Source organism: Aspergillus mulundensis (genome assembly GCF_003369625.1).
Source record: "Aspergillus mulundensis strain DSM 5745 chromosome Unknown scaffold_10, whole genome shotgun sequence".
Taxonomy (NCBI): domain Eukaryota; kingdom Fungi; phylum Ascomycota; class Eurotiomycetes; order Eurotiales; family Aspergillaceae; genus Aspergillus; species Aspergillus mulundensis.
Window position 1 is genome coordinate 63,796 of NW_020797898.1, and position 25,038 is coordinate 88,833.

The window sequence follows — 25,038 nt, forward strand, 5'->3', positions numbered from 1 at the left end:
CGCAAACTTCTTTGATTCTAGACTCGATTATACAAAAATGTTTCGCAGCCAAGTAGCGTCTGCAGCCCGCGCTGTTGCGACAAGTCGTGGTTTCGCGACGGCCGCCCCGGTCGCCGCTACTGCGCGCAACCACAAGGTCGTCGTTATCGGCGGAGGAACAGCCGGTCTGGCCATCAGCCACCAGCTGCTGCGCTCTGGCCGCTTTGTCAAGGATGACATCGCCGTTGTCGATCCTGCTATCTGGCACAACTACCAGCCGGGCTGGACGCTTGTTGGCGGCGGATTGAAGACGCGCGAGCAGCTGCGCCAGCCGCTCGCTGGCCTGATCGACCCCAAGCTGAAGTTCTACAACGAGAGTGTTGGCACCTTTTCTCCGGAGGAGAACTTTATTACGCTCGGAAACAGTAACAAGCTTAACTATGATCACCTTGTTGTCGCTCCTGGTATTACTCTCAACTTTGGCAGCGTGAAGGGTCTGTCCGAGGCGCTGGCAGCCCCGGACTCCAATGTCTCCACCATCTACTCCTACGACACCTGCTCCAAGGTTTTCCCCACGATTGAGAAGCTCCAAAAGGGCTCCGCTATCTTCACCCAGCCCGCTGGTGTGATTAAGTGTGCCGGTGCGCCCCAGAAGATCATGTGGCTTGCCCTGGACTACTGGAAGAAGGCTGGTCTCTACGACCCCAGCAACCCCGCCGGCTCGGCCATTAAGATCGCCTTCGCCACCGGAACGCCCTCCATGTTCGGTGTCCCCAAGTATAACGCCAAGCTCGAGGAGCTGCGCAAGGAGCGCGGGGTTGAGGGTCTCTTCCAGCACGACCTGATCGCCATCGACGGCAAGAAGGCCACCTTTGCCCGCCCCAACGGTGAATCAAGCGTTACTCGGGAGTTCGACCTCCTCCACGTCGTCCCCAAGATGGGTCCCCACGCGTTTATCAAGAACAGCGCCCTCGCCAACGAAGCCGGCTACGTCGACGTCGACGACGGCACCACCCGCCACAAGAAATTCGCCAACGTCTGGTCCGCCGGCGACGCCTCCAGCCTCCCGACCTCCAAGACCGCCGCGGCCGTCACAGCCGAGGCTCCGGTTCTGGTCCAGAACATGCTCCGTGCAATGGACGGCAAGGAGCCCGACGCCACGTACGACGGGTACACCTCTTGCCCCCTGACCACCGAGTACGGCAAGGTCCTGCTCGCCGAGTTCAAGTATGGCGGTGTTCCCAAGGAAACCTTCGGCGAGTGGTTCGGCATCGACCAGGGTACGCCTAGAAAGGAGTTCTACTACCTCAAGAAGCACTTCTTCCCGTGGGTGTACTACGAGTCCATGGTTAGTGGCAAGTGGGGTGGTCCTAAGGGGTGGTTGTAATGGTAGACTAGGTCATGTACATTATGGGATAGACAATAATTAATAGGACTGCTTTAGCGTTCAACCCCTTGGGTAGGTAGGCAATGATCCTCGGCACTGGTGAGGAAGAAGCGATTGATCGCCAAGTCCATTCCTGGTCCTCCATCCCAGAATCGATCACCATCTCCGACGGCAACCATTAGTTCAGTTCCAGATTCCTTCGACCTCTGGCCGGCTGTTGAGCAGAAGATCCAGCCGACTCAGCCGCAATCAGGCTGTTTGCCGGGCTTATCCAGAGCCTCTGTGGCCATTTCGGCACCATGCACCCTCTTCCGCCACGGGATGGACAGTTCTCTGCCCGAGTGCCACCAAGCGATATCTTACGATGCTTAAGAGCGCAGCTGATCCTTGCCGTCTTGTCTCAAGACGCCTTGTCTCGAATCTAGACCACGTACGGCTCGACCTCCTCGAGGGCGCCTGGATCCCACCAATGACCACCGGCCCCGATATTAGCGAGCACATGGGCCGCCTGGGCATGGAGACCGTCCGGGGTATGTGAGGCTTTCTCAAAATATCACGGAGACTGGGCAACGCACGCCCCCGCCCTCCGGGAAAATGGATGAATAGACGCATCCCCGGATTCGATTAGGCTCTGACACTCATGCCGCGCCCCCTGCTCGATTCTAGACCCGCCCCAATCAATGCCGTCGACATGTCGCATCGTGCTCGGCTAGAGTTGCACGCAGACGCCCCTAGCATCGACCGCAAGCTTAGGCTCTGCATTGTCAGACTCTTGGTCTCTGATTTAGCCGGTGTGTCATGATCGCGTGAGTTGGGGTCGTCTATATCTTCTCCCCTGTTCCTCCTCGGAGCGAACCGCACCTGACTCCACGCGAACCCTCCCCATCACCTTCTGTGGAGCTTGTTGGAATTTTAGGCGACCAATACTCTACGATATGGGCAAAGACACGTTCACCCTCGCCGGGCGCGAGTGGCCCAAGGTGACCTGGTGGAAGATGAAGGGCATGCGCTTCGTCTATCTCACGCTGTGGGCGGCAATGATTACCTCTGCCACGAACGGTTTGTACATACCAGTCTCCTGAGAGAACCGGCATTAACTGCTGCAGGCTATGATGGCTCCCTGATGAATGGACTTGAAGCACTCGATGAATGGAATGAATGTGAGTAGACCGCGCACAGACCCACGCAAGCTCTAACAAGTTCAGCATACAACCACCCCGAAGGCGCAACCCTTGGTCTGCTGGCTGCGTCCATGTCGATCGGGTCGATTCTCGCCATCCCTGTCGTCCCGTACGTGGCGGACATTTGTGGTCGCCGCTTCGGAGTTGTTATCGGCTGTGTGATTATGCTTTTCGGCGTCGTCATGGTCTCGATCGGATATAAGATTGCACTGTTCGTTGTTGGCCGGATAATCCTCGGATTTGGACTGGGAATCGCGCAGGTTCGTGCACTGCTTTGGTGGGCGAGCAGGTGTTGACTGGTTGACAGGAATGCTCGCCTCTTCTTGTTACTGAGCTCGTGCACCCGCAACATCGAGCCGTGTACAGTACGATCTACAACTCACTGTGGTATGTGGGAAGTTTGATCGGTGCTGCCGTCGCGCTTGGTATGTGTTCAGTTGATTCGCAAAGACGTTGCATTAACATCCACAGGGACAAGCAAAATCCATGGCAGCGACTGGTCCTGGCGTGTCCCCTGCCTGTTGCAAGGCGTGCCATCTATCTGCCAGCTGATCTTTATCTGGTGCGTCCCACCGTCATGACTTTGAGATACTCCAGCTAAGACAGTCACAGGATGGTCCCTGAATCACCTCGCTGGCTGATTTCCAAGGGCAAGCTCGCGGAAGCCAAGAAGATCCTGGCGTACGTCCACGCGCAAGGCGACGAAGACGACGAACTGGTGAATATCGAATTCGACGAGATCCAGCAAACGCTCGCGCTCGAGAAGCAGCTTGAGGGCAACGGATGGTCTGAGCTATGGTCGACCCCCGGCAACCGACACCGCTCGATCATCCTGATTACGATCGGTTTCTTCTCGCAGTGGTCTGGCAACGGCATTGTCTCATACTTCCTCCCCAAGGTACGTCTTCCTTCCTACCCAACTACGATCGGCGCCAACATCAGCAGGTCCTCGCCCTCATCGGCATAGAAGACACGCACAAAGTCCTCAGCATCAACCTCGGCCTCAACGCCCTCAACGTCGTCTCCGCAACGGGAATCTGCTTCTTCGTCGACAAAATCGGCCGCCGCAAGCTCTTCCTCACCTCCGTCGTCGGCATGATCGCCTGCTTCGTCTCCACAACCATCGGGCTCGCCCGCTTCCCCCACGGGCCCGGCGGCGCCGACGACCACGCCGGCAACGCCGTGATCGCATTCATATTCCTCTACTACATCTTCTACAACATCGGCTTCAGCGGCCTGCTGGTCTCCTACTCATCCGAGATCCTGCCGTACCGCCTGCGCGCCAAGGGCCTGACGCTGATGTTCTTCTGCGTCGCGCTCAGTCTGCTCTTCAACCAGTACGTCAACCCGATCGCGCTGCTGCACATCGAGTGGAAGTACTACATCGTGTACTGCGTCTGGCTGCTCTTCGAGCTGTTTGTGGTGTGGAAGTTCTATATCGAGACGCGGCGCACGCCGCTCGAGGAGATTGCGAAGTTCTTCGATGGCGACCGCGCGATTGTTGGGGGTGCCGCGGCAACCGAGAAGGTGCATGAGCTTGTTACGGTGCAGACGAGGAATGGGGATGAGAGTGAGAAGGGGCCGACTGTTAGTACGGAGGTTCGTTAGATCGATGGGGATGAAGCGTGATGCTGGCTCAATCCCATGTCGCAACAAGGGATAACAGCCCTTGCATTCGCAAATTTGGATGCTTTTGCTTAAACTGGTTACTATATACAAAAATATTCTATTCAGTGCCGTCGCTTGGTTCCGTGGACATGGGTCGGGTAGGCTCCGATGTCCACAGGGAAGATCCATCATACACCACTCCTCGAAATAATCCCGTTCTCGCCTGGCTCTGGCTTTATTTGACTGGATTTATCTACTGCAGCCGGGCTAAGTGGACGTATTGTGATATCTCTAGCTCCTCTCTGCTAAGACCGGGGTGCTCTCCAAGTCTACCTAGGATACCCTGCATAACCCTTTCATGCACGTAGACGTGGCTAGGCCTTCTTGGCCGCCCAAAGCGGAGGCCATGGATAAGCTCTAGGATTCAAGGCGCTGATCAGAGGATGATTGTTCTATCTTTGCAGCAAAGGATTTCGAGTAAATGGTGGGAACAGATCATAGTAGCTACGCGCTCTGCCTTCGCCCATCTGTTCTCACCATCAGACACAGCAAGGGAATTCAAACAGCACCGTAAACCAGACGACTAACTAACCCACAACACCTCACCACCCCCCTTACGCCTCGCATTCGCCCTCCGATAATACACCGTCAAAGCCAGTGCCAGAATCGCCGAGACAGCACTCATAGCCGCATTGACCCCATGCCCCAACCGGTAAGCCGGTGCATCCTGGGCCCTATATATCCACACCCCGATGATCTGGCCAGGTCCCGAGAACGCAATGTTCAGAGCAATGCTGATTGAACTTGCCGTCGTATTGCGGACGTTATCGCCAATCCACGCATTGAACGAGGGGAGGCCGCCGTAGACGCCGATCGTGGCGATGACGAGGAAGGCGTAGCGGGCTGTGAATGCGTCTGCGGGGAGAGAGGCTGCGAATAGTTAATGTTAGTTTGGGCTACTGGGAAGAATATCGAGATTTATGGGATGTTGGCTGGGTACCCTGAACGATGAACGCGATGGATGCCATAGCGCAGGATCCAGCTGCGATGATACCGCGCGACTGGAGACGGTCTGAGAGCCAGGCGAGGAGGAGCGTAATGGGGTATGCGATTGCGTACGGTGGGACTGTAAAGAGTTGAGCTTGCAGGTCACTGTGGCCGAGTCCCTGGATGATGGTTGGCGCGAAGTAGGACAGGGAGGCCACGCCCGTCGCGACGGTCAGGTAGGTCAAGTAGTGCATGAGAAGGCGAACCGAGCGCAAAGTGGCCTTTGCGTCTTTCCAGTTGAGCTTGTCTCGTCTGAGATGTGAGCGGTTTCTCAATAAAGACATATGGGTCAGTCTTACCCGGACGACCGCGAGGCTCCCAGCCTGCGTGCTTGTAGCTCTTTCTCTTCGACTGTGAGCCAAGATGCCGTCTCGGGGTAGCTTGGAAGGAAGAAGAAGACAAGGAGGCCAACAGCAACTGCGGGATCAGTTATCGGCCAGAACGAGAATGGACAACTCACCGGTCGGCACTCCCTCGATGATGAAGAGCCATCGCCAGCCCTCCAATCCCTGCCGGCCATTCAGATGCCCGACACCGTATGCAATCGCACTGGATAATCAGCAGATGTTCTCTGGAAGATATCAAGGCACCCACCCGCCAAACGCATTCGCGAGAGCAGCGCTACACAGGAAAACGGCAATGCGAATCGCGCGCTCGCTGGGTTTATACCAGAAGGTAAAGTAAAAGATCATGCCTTCGCACTGGAGTCAGAAACACGTCAGTCAAAAGACAAGCGGCATACCAGGAAAAACACCAGCTTCAGCCGCACCAAGGAAGAAGCGTAGCGCCGCAAGCCCAGCGAAATTATGGCTGAAGCCTATACCAAGACACAGGGCTCCAAACGCCACGACAAGGAAGCCCAGCCATCGGTGCGGATGGAGGACCTTGAGGGCGAGGTTACTGGGTGCCTCGAAGACGGAGTAGGCCACCAGGAAGACCATCAGGGCGATGGTGTACTGGTGGTTGGAGATGTGGTTGGAGTCCATGAGGGTGTCGCCCGTGGACGAGTTCAGGATGCGTGCATTCCCGATGTTCGACCGGTCCAGGAAGCAGAGCAGATTGATGATTGCCGTTGGGGGGAGCAGGCGCTGGTCGATTTTGCGGACGAGCCTGTTGAGACGGGCAGTTAGCAGGGATCCAGCATGGTAGGGCTGCCTTGGGAATGGCCTTGCCGTGCCTTTTCTCGGCCTTGGTCTCCGTCTCCTCCATACTGAAGTGCTGATGCGACTGGACCTTATCGATGGTAACCCCTGGGCTGAGGACTTGCACCGTCTTATTCTCACTCTACCCCTGGCGAGGATGCTCGCTTGGCGACAGTGTCCATGGGTGATACGACAGGAGCTCGTCTTCGCAAAAGCAATATGAACCACAGAACTTGCCTTTTTCTGGTCCGATGATCGACCGGAGTGTTTATAACTCCGAATTGGCAGGAGCAGCTGAGAATTAGCCGTTCGCACATCGGAAATGCCCTGGGGCAACTGAAGACATCACGACATTGGAGTCCCCCTCCCGCAATATGAAGAGCGTCGTGTCTTCTTCAGCCATTGAACGGTCGGCGCAGTAAGGGGCGCGAGCAAGGGGAACGCCGTGATTGCAAGAACAGGTGGGAGAGACGAGAGGTCGATGCAAACTTATAGAGAAAGGGCCGACCGCGCAGATCATTGGTCTGTCTGTCCACTTGACCATTAGAGGATCTCCGCTGACTGCTAAGTCTACTCCGTATGAAGGGGATCTCACCGCCGCTGCTCGGCTCTAGATGCTGGATGTTGACACCCTGGTGATTCACAAGAACCGGACGCGACAGTACGCCGACTGAGCTGCTCAAAGCCCAGCAGATAGGCACCAGACAGCGTCAGGGCAAACATGATACTGCACCAATCACGGGCCTGGAGAAAGCAGGGCCCGAAGGAGACCCCTCGTCATCTCGAGACACCTATTACTTGAGGATCCTGACGCTGCAGATTGAGACTTCTAAGCCCAGTCTTTCATAGCTAACCAATCTCGGCTTTCAAGGAACGCTACGTGGGAAGTTAAACCTTGACAGGAGCGTGGTTTGACAGCTAGACTACCTACTCTTCCTCCACGACGTCGACTTTGTTCTTATCTGTCTACTGTTAGCATGCAAGGAGTCTCGACGAAGTACACTCACAAAAGGCAATATGATCCTTGATATTGCTGGCTGCCTCGTAAGGCTCACTGTAGTACCAAACTGCATTCTCGATGGTTTTGCCTGTTGGTTCATCAGCATCTGGCATATCATGGATCCGTCGGATCTTGGGGTTGGAGTCGTACCATCAACCTCAATACTCCAATACGAGGCATAACCCTTCCACGGACAGAAGGTCGAATGGTTAGATGGCTGCAACACGCTCTTGTCTTTTATAGATGAGACGGGAAACTGGTCCGATGTCAGCATTATGCAGCAGAGCGGAGTTGAAAGTGCGCACGTAGATGTTCCCCTCCACCGTCTCCCATGTGTCTGTCTCCGCGATGACCTGATCCCCGACTTTCGCAATGGCGTGAGGCATGTTGTTAGGTATCTGATTTGATGAACTTGAGATGGTTGAGGTCGGCAATTGATGCTGGCTATAAGCAGCCTGCGGTGCGGGGTGATTACAAATCCAAGGGATATGCGTCATTCGCCTTAGTAGTGGACCATATACATTATTGTTATGGAAAGAGCAATTCCATGGAGGTCATTATAAATACTCGGATTACTTTCAAGCTCGGAATTTGTGGTGATGTTCCGCTTGGCTTACCGGCAACTAGATAGGATTATCTACCAGGTGCTCGACATCTTACTCGCCCAGAACGAATGGCCCAGCCACAGGGATAAGGGACGAGTCCGAAGCAAGGGATGGGGTGATTCAGAAGCAAGGAGCCCCTGGTTTCTCTACTTCAGCTGCCCCAATCCCGTGTAACTTGAGCCCAATGCCTTCAGCCCGACGACCACTCGGCGTTGCAAAGGAAGTGACCAGCTAGAACAGGAGTCATCTCAACATTCAACTCTATAGCCTATCTTCTCGACAGCATAGACATGAAGGTCATTATCGTCGGAGCCGGAATTGGCGGACTTACGGCGGGAATCGCCCTGCGTCGTAAGGGCCACGATGTCCAAGTTCGACCTCAAGACCCCCTCCAAGCAAGCACCGACTAACCATATTGTATAACCAGATATTCGAACGATCCAGTCTCCTCAGCGAAGTCGGGGCCGCCATCAACGTCTGCCCCAACGCCTCACAAATTCTTTCACAGTGGGGATTCGACTTCGAACGCTCGGGCATGGTCAGCGCGCGCAACCACATGAAAGCATCTGGTCGCACCCTCGACGTCGAGTCCTCGGTAACCTATCCCGACTTTACGCCCATATACGGAGGCCCCTGGCTGCTAGCCCACCGGGTCGATCTGCACAACGAACTACGCAGAGTAGCGACCGGCACTGAAAAGCCAGGGAAGCCGGTCGAGCTCACCCTGCGCGCAGAGGTCGTCGACTACGACGTGGAAAACGGATACATCACGCTGGGCGACGGGTCCACTCACCATGCTGATCTGATCGTGGGAGCGGATGGGGTTCACGGAGACGCCGTCCGCCATGTCCTTGGCCATTCCCTCTCCTCGATTGCCACGGGCTGGGCTGTTTTCCGGTGGCTGACGCCTAGCAATGAGCTGACGGGGGATCCTGAGATCGCGCCTTTGCTTGAAGATGCCCTCAGCGTGAGGGACGGCATGACCAGGTTCCTTGCTACCGACGAGGATATGAGGCGGATTGTGTGGTATCCGTGTGCTGAGTAGGTTCCAATACGTACCGGGTGGCTAGCAGGCTGACCATCCACAGTAATACGCTCCAGAACTTCGTTGCTGTGCATCAGGATCGGCGGACTGATGATGAGCGAGAAGGTTGGTTACCTCTGCATTTCCGAACCATGCTAATACCATACGATGCGTTAGACTGGGACCGGTCAGCCTCGGTGGAGGATGTGATATCGCAATACTCCGACTTCCACCCTAACATAATCAAGATTATCAGGTAGTGGAACAGTCCAGCCCAAGTACATCACTAACAATAATCAGAAAAGCCACTAACATCAAACGCTGGCCCCTCCTCTACCGCGAGCCTATCAAAACCCTAAGCAAAGGTCGGCTGGTCCTCATCGGCGACGCAGCCCATCCCATGCTACCCCGTGAGTGAATCGACCTCCCCAGCGCTCAAACATACACCTAACCAGCAGCATCCACAGACCAAGGCCAAGGCGGCGCCCAAGCAATCGAAGACGGCGCCGCACTCGGCGAGATATTCACCGACATCGCAGATAACCCTTCACTCGACGAGATCCGCGCCCGTCTGGCAATCTTCGAACAGGTGCGCCTCCGACGCGTCTCAGCGATGCAGGTCCTCTCGGACGCAGGACAGGACCGGGTCTTTGAGGTGCGCGAGCGGGCAAAGCAGTATATGCCGCCGGGCGTGGAGGTGCCGTCTTCGATGAAGGAGTTCCGGGATCATAATTTCGGATATGATGTGCTTGAGGACAGTCGGCGCCATTTACGGGAGTATTTGGATGGTGTGAAGAATTAAAGATATTACTCTGGGTTAACTATCTAGTTAGTTCATCTATTTCCTGAACTCTACACCAAGTCAAATCATACTACTCTAACAAACTATCAATCAACCTCAATCCCCACATTATTCCACAGCCTCACACAAGTAAAATAATTCCGCTGCACACACTCCCCCGCCTTAATCCCGTCGTCCGCCGTAAACCGATACTGGAAGAGATAGCAGCTCGTCGCCTTATACTCCTCATTGACCTGCCAGTAATTAATCGCGTCGGTCGACGAGAAGTCAAGCTGTTCCTGCGGCGCCAGGGCGCGCGAGAGACTAAATGTCATGCCCAGCGCAGGAGCGATCTTGTTGGTGTCGTAGTTTGCGCCGGAGAGGGGGATCTTCCCGCGTGGGAATTTGCAGTTTTTGTCGTGGTAGAGGGTTAGGGTTATGGGGTCCTGGCATGGTTGGACTTGTTAGAATGGTGCTCTATGGTTGGATGTGGAGGGATAAGGAACTGGAGGCTTACACCTGGATTGGGAACAGCACCAGGCGCGGGGGAACTGGATGCCAGAGGGCTTAAGACAGCGAGTAGCAGTAGCAATAGCGAGGCCCAGCCTCGTGTGAATTGGGACATCGTTGCAGAGCGTATGTGGAAAAGGGGTAGAAATGGGGTTCGCACAGCTGATGGGATGGCATGGGTATATGGCGTGTTTGTATGTCAGCCACGAATAATATGAGAGAGCTTGTTCAGGGTTTGAACATATCATGGGATATACAAACAAAGGACAAGATGAATCATGAGACACAAATCTAGCGTGATCTGCTAGTATCACACTGCGTGTCGTAGACAAAGGCACCTGCAACAGACTGCTTTCAACTCGGATCAAAAAGGCAGATAGGCCGCCAATCCTGATATTCGTGCTAAGCCACTGGGAAGAGCTCAAACCAATGGAGTGCATTGTTATGTGACGGGGTACGATTGCCCCAGACCATGATACCATGATAGCCTGTTTCTTAATTGCATTTCCGGGCTAGTCCAAGTCATGGGCCTTGTTAGGCCAATGGGTACGTTCCGTTCATGTGCTCCTTCACAATAGAGTGGTATAGAGCCAGACTGACTGAGATATCAAGCTGTTCCGGGGCAACATTAAATCCAGCACAGTAGAACTGACTGCTGGGGAGGGCATTCCAATACTCAGGTCGGGGTGATTCTGCATTTATGTTGATGGTTGCGGGTGGTTTGGAATCTACAGTGAACGTGGTCAGGTTATTTAATTGTGCCTTTGCGCTTTAATTGATGGAGGAGGATAGAATATAAAATATCGATTCACGAAATATTTTTGTTCATGATTCCAATGAATCCTTAGTACCTGGCTACGCCCGGGCCTGGCATAATAGGGCATGAGATGTAGTAAGATATGTGAAAGACATGCAACAAAGACACCATTTATTGATTGAATCCACCTCCTTATGTGGACAAAGCGAACATGCTATTCTAGGAACTGATGTAACAAAGCCTAACCACGCACAAACAAAGCGCAAGAGCTTTGACCCATCGATCTGATCCTCCACCTCGAACAGCATGCCTACCATCCAACCAAGCATACCAACAACCCCAAACACCTAATCCACCCCGTCCGTCGACACCAGCTTGACAGCATCCATTTCCCCTTTCGTAAGCGGAAGCCCCGGATTATTCCAAACCCTATAACACGAAAAAGTCCCAGGCCTGATACAGCCCACTGACCCGGTCCCGCCATGCGGACTAACAACGCCCAAGACAAAATCCTTGCAACGGTCCGCAGAGAGATGGCTTTCCGCCCAGTCGCCTTTATCCCGAAGCGCCGCGTTAACTGAGAAGTCGAGCTGCTGCGTCGGGAGCAATGGCTGCGATAGGGTAAAGCTCCGCCAAGGGATGGAGGAAGCAACTTGGGCTGCGGAATTGGTGTCATCCGGAAGTTTGGAGCGGTGGCCCTGCCCGGTGCATTGGTCGTTTGTGTATAGGGTGATGAATTGGGTTGAGTGTGCCCACTGCATTCATGTATTGCTTGATTAGCCTAAGTTGCTTTCTATACTCCATGAGGTGTGGTATACTCACGATAGGATCACCCAATGGGCGGGCTACCAGTTGACCTGCTAGGCATAGCAGTAGCAAAATGGAGGAACAGCTATCATGAAACATCGTTGCAAGGATGCTGAGTACAAGGGTTTTTTTGTTGAGAGGAAAAGCTGCCGCATGGGAGGGTGCATATGTATCCCTGCAACAAGGACCCATCTATACCGGCCCTTGTCGTAAGGCCTAAAATAAGTCGAGCTAAAGCTGGACGACAAAGAGAGTGTTGGGCTTGGAAAATGAATGAAACATGTGGAATTCCTTTGTGCAGCAAGAAGAACAATTTCTTTGGCGTATCTATATTTGGTTCAAAGGAGACTGGATGGACAATCTATCTTTGGAATCGACCCGAAGATCGCTCCCCGGAAATATCTCTTGTCTTGATTGGGCTATCCTACGTCCAATTTTATTACTTCTTATACCAACCCATAAATCATCTGCAAAGGAGCACATGCTGTAGGAACGAGGCTACCAGCACAACCCAATCATTCCTTAGACAGCCAAATCCTTACACCCGTGAACAAACTCTTAGTCGTAGCACACAATGGAGTCCTCCCCCTGCCAACGCCCGGACTAAATACGCCGCCCTGAATGTCTCGCAAGTGTGACCTCTCCGAGATTTCTCAGGACCCCTCGTATTTCCGTAAACAAGGGCAGGACTAGTGAGAGATCCAGCTGCTCAAACGGCAAGAGGTCATTTCATAGCTTCTAGCTACTCGGCATCTTGGAGCTGTAGGACATTTGATCAAGCTAAAGCCGGGCTGTTTTGCTTTTGCAGTTAGGTTCTTTCCATATGTTGATGTATGGGGGTGTGGTATGGCCTGGTCGGTAAGATGGTCTGTTAGCTGCTACCTTTCCAGGCTATCTTCATAAATAAAGAGGATGTACTCACGTTATGCTCTATAGCACATACCAGGGTTGCTATGTCCAGTAGAAGAACTAAAGCTAGGGATATCCATAGGAATGCTAAGGTACCGGTGTGTCTTTATATTGGCGAGGTTGAAGATGCGAAGCTCCAGCTGACGATGATTTGGTTAGATTAATAGCTTGTAAAAACAACTCTGCAACGGGACACTTTCAATGGGGTATTTGGAGTAGATTTATTTTCTTTATAGACGACAAGGACCATTGGGTCATGTAATGGCTGCCTTACCTCTTTCTCTGGATTGAGGCAGGACCTAAAAGGAGGACAATGAAACTACCCCTTCATGTCATGAGAGCTACCATGGGTTAATGCTCCTTATCCATCCAAGCTCAAAACGTGTCCTACCCAGGCCAACTACCAGGAACCATCAAGAGCACGTGGGGCAGCAAATGCGTCTCATCCTGTCCCAACTCGACACATCTGCTTTTCTTTTATCCTTCAGTCTGATGTCATGCCTAGACCATCTCGCTGGAGAAGACTGCACAAGCGAGGAGGCCCCTGATGACTGCGCCGAGTTAGCAATGCGGTGCGGTGATAGCCCGAGTACGGTAGAATCTGGCGGGTATACGCCACCTGCATTCCAAAGCAGTATTGAAATCCTGCTTCTCTGAGGCTGAAAGTGTTGGGCATCAAGATCTGATATGCGATCCAACCCCTGCATATAAAGCACCGGCCTGATCGTTGTGCTACCCCCACCAGGTCCGATACGAACAGCGCCCCAAGATCGCGGCGGCCTCATTGCCGGGATCGAGGAGCAGTCCATCCGCGGCTGCCGCTTGGATATTTGATGGGCCTTTGCTCGATTTTCATTCCTCAAAGGGTCGGGCTGCCGATCTTGCGGTTTATATCTGCCGTCGAATCGCATAGCATGCTATCTGTCGCCACATTGAACCGTATCGTCCTGTTACACAGGAGCACGACAGGGAAACAAGCTTGGGCACACGATGCGGTGCACGACATCATGTGCATCATGTCTCTGCCCAACTGGACTTGAAGGTAACACGTGGGTGAGCGCTACTTACTCTTCCGTAATGGAAACCGAGAAGGAAGATATGCCCGAAGGAGATAGAAAAAGCAGAACCGAAGCTGTGGCGGTTCCTGAAGATGTTGCCGTGGTGGCAGATGGCGTAATGGTGCTCCAGATGGCACAATGCGTTGTTATATCCCCCACCCTTTGCTTTTCTTCATCCACGGCACCATCATGAACTCATCGTCCAAGGAGAAATGTTTTCACCGCGACCATCAGCCCCTATCTTCAACCAGTTTCAACCCTAGAAATATGACAGTTCAATCGCAATACCCTCTCAGCGACTACTAGACCCGTCCCAGAACGCACGCCCACAATGCAGCTATCCAACCACGAGCTCCACGAGATATCCATGGCTGGTCGAATAGCTTCAGCCTTGTCGGTACTGGGCGTGACAACCATCATCGCGACGTTCTGCTACTCGCCGACCTTCCGCAGCCCAACGCATCGCATCATGCTGCTCAGCGCCCTCTACAATATCTTCGACTTCGTCGCGACGATGATATCAGCCAGCGGCCCGGAAGCGGGGAATGAGTCAGGACTGTGCCGGTTCCAGGCGTTCTCGTTGCAGATGTATGTAGCTCAACGTCTGACCAACGATAAAGACGCTGATGACGTTGCAGATTTCCCGTGGCAGACGTGCTCTGGAAACTCGCTATGACATGGGACGTGTTCCTGGTGGTCTTCTGGCAATATGAGCCCGAGGCTTTGCGCAGACTGGAGAAGAGATATCTGGCAGCTATCACGACAATCACATTTATACCTGCTTTCGTCTTTCTCTTCGTCCGGAATGATACAAGGGGGCCGTTGTATGGGAGCGTCACAGTGAGTACCGCTGCTCAGAAGGATGCCCTAATGGGCGAAGTAACAAGCAGCCTACCTAGATTTGGTGCTCCGTATCTCCAGAATGGGTGCTCTACCAGATCATACTCTATTACGCACCGATATGGTACAATGCCGCACGACAGGAAAAGACAATGGGCTAATATCCTGCCCAGGTTGCTAATAGCGATGATATTTGCGCTCTACATCATCATCGTCCGCGAGCTCTTCAGACTCAGGCACGAGTGGCTGTTAACTCGAGACGACTGCCTCGTCTTATCCTCAGCAGCCCTACCAAGCAACGACAGCATCATCGGTGCAATCCTAAATAACACAAAAACGCCTGACGGTATAAACTCCACTATCTGTCTAGTTCCGCCTTATGTAGCTAACAAGCGTCCAGCCCCACTAATCCGCCAGCACTCCGCGGTCTCCCTACGCAAGTTCCTCCCCATGCCGATCCTCTTCTTCGTTGCGCTCCTGGCGACATGGGTCACGCCGACCATCGACCGCATCTACGCGTTCCGGCATCCGGGGCAGGAGCCGTACGGCCTTATGCTTGCTGTTGCCGGACTGGGGTCGTTACGGGGCTTTTGGAATGGGGTTATATTTTTGACGATGCAGTCGAAGAGCAGGAGATGAGTTCGCATTGGACAAACTGCTCGCTCGGGCAGGGGTATTTTCGGTATATATCAGCCTGTAGGACTCCCTAGCTTTGGTGGAAATAAGGCATAAGGAGATAACAAAGCACACCACCAATATATAAGTGCTGGCTTCAGTCCGACCGTATGTTCTTCAGACTAAAATATAATGCCATGGACCTTTCAGAGCAAGACATCTGTTGAGGTAAAATTTCGAGCGGCAAATTCATGCATCCCTCTATCATGATATTGACAAGTATGATAGGTAAGTCACCTTCCAACCACACATTTAACACCGGATAGTCAATGCTCCTCAAACGCAAGAACAACCCTCTGGATAGTCTCCTCGACACTCTCCGCCCGCAGACCCAACAAATCATTCGCCAGAGCCCTATCCTGTGCGTAATTGCTCCCAAGACCGGGGATATCACCATAAACCGTAGCGCGAACAAGGGTAAGCGCGCCACTGAAGTCGCCGGTCTGTAACTTGGCCGTGGCATCTCCAACTTCCACACTGGTCGTGGTCCGCTGAACATTCCACTTCGACGCCGTTGCGTTCTCTAGTGCCGCCAGAATCTCATTCTGCGTAGCTTCAACCGACGAGATGTAGAGGTATTGATTGGCCGTCGGTTCGGGCTGTCTTAGCAAGGAAACAAGGGCCCGTCCAAGCTGCTTCTCGTTCGTAAATGTGAACTTCTTGTCACCCGAGTCCCAGATCGTTGCGGTGCGGGTTGCGATGTCGTAGCCCAGGAAGCCATTCGCAATGCCCTATAATCGACACTGTCAGTGTTTCTCTTTGAAAATTGATAGGTTGATAGTAAAGGTAGCGAATACCCAGTCAAACAAGCCCGAAGACGCAATACCCGTCCAGGTAATCTCCTTCTCCTTCGCCTTCAGGTACTCAATGACCTCCCTCTTCTGCGCAAACAGTGGAAGCAAGGCCAGAACAGCATCGTTCTGACTATCGGCCGAGAACTCGGACGGGATGAACCTCGACACTCCAGCGTCGATAGCAGCATCAATGATGGTCTTCTGGTCGGCGAAAGCAGTGGCACCAACTGCTGAAACCACGGCATCTTGACCGGTTAGGGCTTCGCGGAGGTCCACGGCGGAGAAGTCGGATTTGCGGATGGTTACGCCTGGTGGGAAGGTAGCGGTGCTGGAGATGCGGGTTAGGACGGTGATGTTGAAGTCGCTGGCTTCCACAAGGGCTGCGAGGAGGATTTGGCCGATGGAGCCACTGGCCTGTGTGGGTGTTAGTATAGGAGTACCATAGTGATAGGGTGCCTAAAGACATACTCCGACAATAGCGATGTTCTTGAACGGAGAAGTCATGTTGCAGCTGGTTGAACTGGACAGGTGTATGACTTGGACTTCAGCATGAGAATAACCCTTTTATATACAAGTCCTGCGAGATTGCTTAGGAATCCGATCTGAATAATGTCCCTCGGCCCCCTCCGCATTCTCCGCTGCAGCCAATCACAGTGCCCGGGTCCTTCTCGCTCATTGACCCCAAATCCTTCAGCCTCCGCTCTCTCCGTCTCCCATCCCCCTTTACAAATCGCTGATTACGTTGATTTTCTATCAAAACATGCCTCGTCGTTTGATTACACCCGGCCGCTCCTGCCTTGAATGCCGACGGAGAAAAATCAAATGCGATCGCTCGCACCCATGCGCGTATTGTGTCAAAGTTCGCATCAATTGCAAATATCCGGCGTCTCGGCGGGATATTGATGATGAACCCTATGCTCGTGACTTTACGGCCCTGAAATCAAAGGTGCTGGCTCTGGAGAAGCGCCTCGCTGAACTTGGGGAACCTGTGCAGTCAGACTCGACGGAACATGGGCCAGCATCGACGCCATCAACGCAAAGCCAAGTGTCCCCCCAGACTCATGCTGGCATCACATCGTCCCACCCTTCGGCAGGCCGAACGGGGCCGATGACGCTGGTCAAGGCCCGGGGCCCGATAAACCTGAATGTATACCGCCCACCACCGCAGACGATGGCGGTGCTGTGGCAGATATACCTCGACGTCGTGGACCCTGTGCTGAAACTCTTCCATGTTCCGAGTGTGCAGAAACTTATCACACAAACGATCCGAGGTCGTGACAAGGTAGAACCAGCATTGGAATGCCTGCTTTTCGCGATTTACTACGCGGCCGTTGCTGCTATCACGCCGTCTGTCTGCAAGGAGGAGTTGGATGAAGGCAGAGCGGCTTTACTGAAGCGGTAGAACGTCCTTCAAGAGCAGTACAGGCTGTTGAATGCTAACTCGTCCAGATATCGAACGGTCATCGAGAACCTCCTATCGCGCCTCGACCTTCTACACTCGACCGACATGATAGTTTTACAAAGTCTGGCGCTCTACCTCGTATGTATCCTGCCTCATGGTAATTGAACGTTCCTGACCAGACTTACAGATCACCGCTCGAAACGACCCAGACGGTCCCGACGTCTACTCACTCACCGGCCTTGCCACCGGCATGGCGCTGAAGATGGGTCTAAATCAGGATCCAGAGGCACAGGGGTTCACGCCCTTTGATTGTGAAATTCGTCGTCGACTATGGTGGCAGATCTTCACGCTTGACACCCGGGTCGCCGAGGAGAGGGGCTCAGAACCATGTATCATGGAGTCAGCTGTGAACACACGCCTGCCATCAAACATCGCAGACGCGAATCTCCATCCGGCTATGACTCGCCTTCAAGGCGCTAAAGAAGGCCGAACGGAGATGTTATTTAGCCTGGTCCGTTTCGAAGGGAGTTATTTCGCGCGACAGATGGTGTTCTCGGCGAAGTTCGCAAGGGAGAATGAATACACAGCTCTGTCATCAGAACAAAAGGCTCAGGCAATCGAGTGTTTCCAGAGTCGGATCCAGAAGCAGTACCTGGTTCATTGTGACGAGGGCATACCGCTTGATAGGGTCATCGCCAGGTCCATCAGACTTATTCTCGACAAGCTCAAGCTGACGGTGCTTGAACAGACGAGTGCGAAGGAGACTCTTTCACGGAAGGAACGAGTGCAAAGACAGCAGGCCTGGATGGGGATTCTAAAAGACGCTGAAGAACTCCGGTCGCATAAGGATGCGCAGTGGCTCTGGCTGTTCCAGGTGTACATCGAATGGGATGCGCTCGTACATCTGCTTCGACATCTTCGTGCCCATGCGGATAGTACTGGCAACTGTGACAATGAAGCATGGGAACTGGCAAACAGGGTTTATTCGCATTGGCAGGGGTCCAAATTTGTACGGCGGGATTACCGATGGAGGGAGATTGAAGAGCTGTGGCTTCAGCTGGTGGAACGGCGGAAGCAAATATCGTGAGTAGGGAGTGACAGTACACAATATCAGGATCCCCACCTCGAGGCACGACGTTGGGTCAGCTGTTGTCAGTGTGTATGTGCGATTTTATAGACTTTCTAGACGCAGAAACGCTGCGGCTTACCAGTTGACCTCCATGGGCAGGAGCGATGCCCACCAGACCTCTGGACTGTCAGTGGCCTTCTTCACCCAACGGTACCATAACCACTCTCAGAATTAACCCTTTATCGTTCCGACAGCCTCGCAATATCATTGTCCTCATGGTGCATGATGGGAAGACATCGCCAAGTTTCCGATATGGGCTCACGGTTAACATCCTAATTTCTGTACAAGCAACCGCGCCCAAGTCATCTCTTATGCTTGTGATTCGAGGGTGAATAGGGCATCTCGAATGGCTCTGGTTCTATATGGGCAAAAGTCAGCTTAGGCCCGCGGCACATACAGCCGCTGACAGTACTAGCCAATGTCGTCCTGTAAAGGGAATGACCCCTATTTACAAACATTAATTGGGTCTTCAGAACAGTGGAATTGTAGAATGCCTCTGAAGGTCTACTCTGAATAACAGAGTTCAGGAGCAATAATGCTGGTCTTGTTCGATATTGAACTCTAGGAGGCTATGGACAGGATTCTTCTTTCACCATTTACAAACCCGGTGAATATTACATGGTGAATAATTGTATCCCTTTCATCGACAGTGCCCTTTCACTCTTTGAGGCACTTGATAAAGCCATTACTCCGACACTTCTCCAAAGTCATCATAAGTACCTCGAACTTCCCTCCACAATACCAACTCAGTGTCTTTTCCCAGCGAACCTCCAATTCTCAATCCTCACCTTGATTACCCTCCTTGAACCATCCATCAAGTCATCCACCATGTCGCCTTACAACAAGAAACCAACCGCCACCGAGTCCAAGGACTCACCTCATTCCTCCACAACCCCCCTGCTTTTTGAACAACAGAGGAAACCCGTCGAGAAGCCCAAGGATGAAAAGAAGCCCGTCAAAAATACCAATGATGAAAAGAAGCTGGCAGAAACCGAAACCCCCAAGTGGTACACCCGTCTCCTCGAAAAGCTCCCCTGCAACGAACCCGAAGACTACACGCTGTACATCGGCCTCCCAACCGCAGAGTTCAAGATGAAAGACCGAGTGTACGGCGGGCACACGGTGATCCTACAAGGCAAGAAAAGCAAAGCGTGCCAGTGGTGGTACGGGACCGGACGAAGCATAACCCCAGAAGAAAACTCCTCACCAACCCACGAGTCTCACCCTACCAAGAACCGGGAGAAGCGGTGCAAGCTGCACGAAGTGGTTGAGGTTGGCGTGCTAAAGGCCGAGCACTATGTGAAGTTTGCGGCGATTATGGCGAAGCTGGACAAGGGCGTTCGTAGCGGTCCTCTGGTCTACTGGGCGCTTGAGACCGCGCGGAAGGAGGAGCTGTTGCGGTGGAAGGATGTCGAGTTGGCTTTCTGCGTGTTGGGGCTGTCTTCAGCTTATCCTTTACCTTGAAAACTTTGAATTTCCTGTCAGAGTCACAAAGGGGAACTTGTTTACATCCAGGGCTCTGGAGTTGACGCGCTCGTGTTCTTTTTTGGGGCAAACCCTGATACTGCTTAGGGATTAGGTTACTCAACCTCCACTCTCATACAATTTTGTCGCTCGTTTATTATCAATTCGTCTTCAGAATTTCAATATTTCTTTCCTTACCGCAATAAATCACATTCAAACATGAATGGATCTTACCTTTCCACATAAATAGCGTAGTACATTACCATGTGTAGAACCTAGAGCAATGGCAAGTGCCGATAATGTTATTGTCCTCAACCTTACATTAGATAGCTCCAATATAGCTCAAGTACTATAGTGACAACCATCCTTGTGTATTGTCTTTTAGTCGTTAGTATTGGAAGTACCTATACCGCAGCTATTGTAGGGGTCTCATCGGGTAAGGATGAGGAGGACTCCGAAAGGGCAGCTTGAATGCTGAATGCAAATTGTGACGGTTTCAAAATATCTCCTACCGTATCTAAGGCTACAGCTTCGCCGAGGTTTTCCCATCCTTCAGTATCTCCAGCGCCTTGCCAACAGCAGCCTGGCCCTGCTCAATGGCTCCATCAACGAAGCCCCTCCATCCATCCGCCCAATCTGCACTGGCAAAGACAATCCTCCCATGGCTTTGTTGCAATTCCTGCAGATACCGGCTCGCACTACTCGGACCCCAGCATGCCCAGACACCCTTTGCATAGGGGTCATTCATCCAGTCGTGCGTCGCATACGCTTCCACATTGACATCCGGATTGATGTTCTTTTTCATTTCGCTGATGATGTGCTCGGAGTCCTTCTTTTCAGTGAGCTTCCCGTTGTATCCGAACCCGATACACCATGTCCCGGATGGACCCGATTGCTGCGTGCCATTGTGATCTGAGAAAGCAAAGACGAAACTGGACTTCGAATTGTTGGATGTCCAGAACCACCCCGGAAGTGTTTCAGAGAGTTTGAAATGGATCTTTGCCCCTTTGTTGATGTGCCCGTCTGCCACAGCTGCTTGGCGGAGAGGCGAGAGGGGCGGGGTGAATTCGATGTCCCCGAGGCAGTTCCTAACGGTGTGAGTACTATTGTCAAATATGAATGAGGAAAACATACAGCGGAAGAGTCGAGACCACAGTCTTTGCTGTAAATGTCCTCCCAGCAGTCGTTGTGACCTGAACCCCGCCCCGCCGTTGGTTGATCTTCTTGACAGCTGTCTCGAACAGCCTATCACCAGAATACTCGTCGAAGATTGCCTTCGCAAACGATGTCATACCCCCGTTGCCCAACTTATAAATTCCCGCCTTCTCGAACATTAGCGCCATACTATGACCGCCGAGCGCATACCAACGAAGTGCTTCCACAAAGCCCGTCTCTTTTCCGGGCGCACTGCCGAACGTATTCACATTCGATTCGAACAGGTCTTTCGCCCGCTGCGGAATATCCGTCAGTGAATCAAGCCGATCCTTGACAGTGAGATGGTCATATCTCTTCCAGGGCGCAGGCTCCCGAAGGGGGTCATGCGGATACGGCATGAGCGCCCTACTATCCAGCCCATCAATTGAAAACACCCGTCGAGCAACATTTTCCAGCGCAGCCCCATCAGACCCCGACAACTCTTCAACCTTCCCGGAAGATGGGGTGAACGCCTGCCGTTCCGGCGCAAGCGTCCCCGCCGAAGTCTTCAGATGACGATGAAGCCCGTATCGATGCAACTCGGTATACAGGTGAGGTTGCTCCCAATGCACCCAAGTCCCACCCATCTCGACCTCCTCACCCAGGACATTCGCGGTCCAAGTTCGCCCGCCGATGCGGTCACGCGCTTCGAGAAGTAGAATGTTCAAGTTGTGTCTCTGTGATAGATCCCGCGCTGCGATCAGGCCTGCAAATCCGGCGCCGATGACGATGGCATCGTAGTGTGGTTTTAGCTTCGAGGCTGGGGTGCTTTGCTGGACGGAGTTCGTTGTCAGGCCCGAGGTTGTGGAGGTTGGGGTCCAGAGGTAGCCTTCTTTTGTGCGTGGCATTGTGATGGTTTGCTGTGTAGGATCTGATATCGTTGATTGATACGCATATGCCTCCGGAATTATGTGTCGTATTCTTATATCTCCATCATTGAGCCAGCGTACCCTCGGAACGAAGGTTGTATTCCGAGCTGTCAATCTGATAGACATCGCTAGTTGATCTCATTGGACAATGCAGCTTTGGAGATCTGCCTGGACCAATCGCATTGGTTTCCTCGACGCACCTTTTCCCCGAATTTGGGATGGCTTTGAAGGACATGTGGGACTGTGACTCGTGCCTCGACCTCGAACCCCCCTTCTCGTATCTACGTTGTCCGTGGGGTATCCATCTATCTCCCCGCTCTCCGCAAGTTGATGCGATTAGCTGTCGTTTTGGCACACTGATAGTTTGATATGCTTTCCTTGATAACCATCGATGCTGTAATCCACACAAGATACCTAACGCCAGTGGAAGCGGGAAAAAGAAGATTGAGCCCTGGGGGCTTCATATGATGGTATGATCTATGGGTCCTGGGATATATCCAAGTTGTCTTAGTTTCCTTTCCGCTCGTGTAGCAGAGCCCTATTCAGCTTTGTCCTTCCACTGTACAAAATGCCCCTAGTTCTTGCCACCCCTGAAACTTATCGCCATGAAGTCCTTGTATCTATAGGGGACCTAATTCGTCCGCACTTGGTGCGATATGGGCGGAAACTACCCCGTCTTCCAAGATAAGAGCTGCCATGGACTTTGGAGAATGAGCGGTCCGAGCAGAGGCATAAACAGATGCAATCCCACCTGGCCAACTACCTGGGGATAGATTTCTCCCTGGAGCGTCTCTCAACATACTTTTCCGATTTTCATTGCCACCAAGTACATCTTTCAGTCACATTCAACAATTCAAAGGTGTCAATAATGGCGACCAATAGCAAAAAGTATAACGATGTGGATCCCGCTGAAATGGACAACAAAAGCAACTATGAAGGGGAGACATTGGAAGTAAAGGTACTATCGAATATCCTGGGCCTCAGCTTCCGAACAGATAACTCACCTCATCGATTCGACTGTAGAAAGGCTTCTCGCGGCTTACAATCCTTTCCATGACGGTGGTGCTCATGGCAACGTGGGAGGCGCTGTCCAGGTAGGCTCACATGCACTCATTCCACTCATCAGTACATAACCGAATGGTATAGTACGATGGTCTCTGCTCTTGTCAGTGGCGGGCCTGTCTCCTTAGTTTACGGGTACCTCTGTATGCCACAAAGCCTCTACGCGATGGACAGGAAACTGACTATCTGAAAGTGGCGGTTGTGGGAGGTCTCGCAACTGCGGCATCTCTGAGTGAGCTTGCATCCATGTCAGTCACCGGATTACCCTGTATCGACCAGAAAGCTGACGGCTCAGGTACCCGACCGCTGGAGGCCAGTACCATTTCACAGCGATTCTGGCTCCGAAAAGGCTCAAGAACATGCTTAGCTGGGCGATTGGGTGGATAGGTACGTTGGTAGTATCTGAAATCCATAAACATGTTCCTCACTCTTGCCACGCAATAACTATAGGCACGTTCGGATGGATCGCTTTTGCCGCAAGCGCCCCCTTCTTCGCAGCGACGATGCTCCAGGGCGTCGTGGTCCTCAACGACGAGACATACGGCATGGCCCGGTGGCAGGGAACACTGATATACTGGGCCTTTGTTGCGCTGGGCACAGTGATCAACATCTGGGGTAGTCGACTCCTCTCATTGGTGGAGACAATGGCCCTCGTCATTCATGTCTGTGCCTTCATCGCAATCTTCACCGTGCTCTGGGTATGCTCGCCTGTCAAGCACTCCGCGGAATTCGTCTTCACAACGTTCCTGAATAATTCCGGTTGGTCGAGCAGTGGACTTGCATGGTCTATCGGCATGCTCTCTAGCTGCTATGTATTAACAGGCTACGACGGCGCCATCCACCTCGGCGAAGAGATGTCCAATCCAGCAAAAGAAGTCCCATTCTGCATGTTGGGTTCGGTCATCCTCAATGGCGTCTTGGGCTTTGCCTTCCTCATCGCCATTCTGTTCTGTATGGGCGACATGGACGCAGCGCTGAATACTACCACGGGGTACCCGATCATCGAAATCTTCCGCAGCGTGACGGGTTCGCGAGAAGCGAGCAGTGCCATGATGGCGATTGTGATATTGACTGCGGTGTTGGCCACGATTGCGTTGATTGCGTCCGCGTCAAGGATGGTTTGGTCGCTCGCGAGGGATAAGGGTATGCCTCACCCGCAGATTGCTAGCCATGAACCCTGGTTTTGCGGAATATTGACTCATATATTAGCATTGCCTTTGCACAAACAACTCTCGAAATTGAATGACAGGACCCAAATGCCGACCGCAGCCATACTCGCAACAAGCGCCGTCTTAGCTCTGCTAGGCGTGGTGAATATTGGCTCAACCACGGCACTCAACGCGATCACGTCGCTTGCCGTCCTAGGGCTCAATATCTCCTACCTGGTACCGGTGTCCTTGATGCTCTGGCGCCGTCTTTCTTCCGCCCAGGTCACACTTGCCTACGGCCCTTGGAGACTCGGTGCTATAGGGGTACATGTAAATGTTGTTTCGGTGATTTATCTAAGCTACACGAGTATCTTCATGGTGTTTCCGCCATACCAGCCGGTGACTGCGAAGAACATGAACTACTCGAGTCTGATCTTCGGGGCGGTGTTGATATTCAGTGGGATATACTGGGTGTGGCAGGGGAGGAAGCAGTATCGGGGTCCTGATATTCACCTTCACATCTAGATTGTTATCATCACTTCCATGGCGGGTATGTCAGGATTGAGACCTTGACAAACCAACACATAAAAGAGCTTTTATAGGTCATTCTTATATCATCGATAGTTCCCCATCCAATATCTAAACTAGGCAGAGTTCTTATTATGT

General features: G+C 52.7%; 8 protein-coding genes across 8 annotated transcripts; 5 read left to right on the forward strand and 3 right to left on the reverse strand.

The window, feature by feature from the left end:
• Window positions 1-37: 37 nt before the first annotated feature.
• DSM5745_08468 (uncharacterized protein) lies at window positions 38-4,155 on the forward strand (the record flags this gene model as incomplete). Its single annotated transcript, XM_026750484.1, has 10 exons — window positions 38-1,356; window positions 1,413-1,442; window positions 1,517-1,896; window positions 2,312-2,425; window positions 2,473-2,526; window positions 2,572-2,807; window positions 2,855-2,972; window positions 3,019-3,109; window positions 3,160-3,445; window positions 3,493-4,155. The coding sequence occupies 10 exons, from the start codon at window positions 38-40 to the stop codon at window positions 4,153-4,155; spliced, it is 3,291 nt and encodes a 1,096-aa protein (XP_026600497.1).
• Window positions 4,156-4,738: 583 nt separating this feature from the next.
• On the reverse strand, window positions 4,739-5,894 carry DSM5745_08469 (uncharacterized protein; the record flags this gene model as incomplete). The annotated part of the gene is made up of 5 exons (XM_026750485.1): window positions 4,739-5,085; window positions 5,156-5,454; window positions 5,502-5,619; window positions 5,663-5,751; window positions 5,797-5,894. The coding sequence occupies 5 exons, from the start codon at window positions 5,892-5,894 to the stop codon at window positions 4,739-4,741; spliced, it is 951 nt and encodes a 316-aa protein (XP_026600498.1).
• Window positions 5,895-8,239: 2,345 nt separating this feature from the next.
• DSM5745_08470 (putative salicylate hydroxylase) lies at window positions 8,240-9,775 on the forward strand (the record flags this gene model as incomplete). Its single annotated transcript, XM_026750486.1, has 6 exons — window positions 8,240-8,320; window positions 8,377-8,990; window positions 9,038-9,099; window positions 9,151-9,229; window positions 9,274-9,383; window positions 9,432-9,775. The coding sequence occupies 6 exons, from the start codon at window positions 8,240-8,242 to the stop codon at window positions 9,773-9,775; spliced, it is 1,290 nt and encodes a 429-aa protein (XP_026600499.1).
• Window positions 9,776-14,264: 4,489 nt separating this feature from the next.
• gprI (putative cAMP receptor (Car4)) lies at window positions 14,265-15,274 on the forward strand (the record flags this gene model as incomplete). The annotated part of the gene is made up of 2 exons (XM_026750487.1): window positions 14,265-14,383; window positions 14,434-15,274. 2 exons carry the CDS (start codon window positions 14,265-14,267, stop codon window positions 15,272-15,274), a joined length of 960 nt encoding a protein of 319 aa, XP_026600500.1.
• Window positions 15,275-15,576: 302 nt separating this feature from the next.
• Window positions 15,577-16,608, reverse strand: DSM5745_08472 (aromatic alcohol reductase; the record flags this gene model as incomplete). Its single annotated transcript, XM_026750488.1, has 3 exons — window positions 15,577-16,041; window positions 16,108-16,518; window positions 16,573-16,608. 3 exons carry the CDS (start codon window positions 16,606-16,608, stop codon window positions 15,577-15,579), a joined length of 912 nt encoding a protein of 303 aa, XP_026600501.1.
• A 256-nt stretch (window positions 16,609-16,864) lies between these two features.
• Window positions 16,865-20,099, forward strand: DSM5745_08473 (uncharacterized protein; the record flags this gene model as incomplete). The annotated part of the gene is made up of 5 exons (XM_026750489.1): window positions 16,865-17,502; window positions 17,554-17,644; window positions 17,694-18,589; window positions 18,684-18,761; window positions 19,286-20,099. 5 exons carry the CDS (start codon window positions 16,865-16,867, stop codon window positions 20,097-20,099), a joined length of 2,517 nt encoding a protein of 838 aa, XP_026600502.1.
• A 523-nt stretch (window positions 20,100-20,622) lies between these two features.
• On the reverse strand, window positions 20,623-22,141 carry DSM5745_08474 (flavin monoamine oxidase family protein; the record flags this gene model as incomplete). Its single annotated transcript, XM_026750490.1, has 2 exons — window positions 20,623-21,187; window positions 21,234-22,141. 2 exons carry the CDS (start codon window positions 22,139-22,141, stop codon window positions 20,623-20,625), a joined length of 1,473 nt encoding a protein of 490 aa, XP_026600503.1.
• Window positions 22,142-23,030: 889 nt separating this feature from the next.
• DSM5745_08475 (putative GABA permease) lies at window positions 23,031-24,897 on the forward strand (the record flags this gene model as incomplete). Its single annotated transcript, XM_026750491.1, has 7 exons — window positions 23,031-23,120; window positions 23,186-23,256; window positions 23,309-23,367; window positions 23,418-23,472; window positions 23,520-23,611; window positions 23,675-24,367; window positions 24,434-24,897. 7 exons carry the CDS (start codon window positions 23,031-23,033, stop codon window positions 24,895-24,897), a joined length of 1,524 nt encoding a protein of 507 aa, XP_026600504.1.
• Window positions 24,898-25,038: the final 141 nt, after the last annotated feature.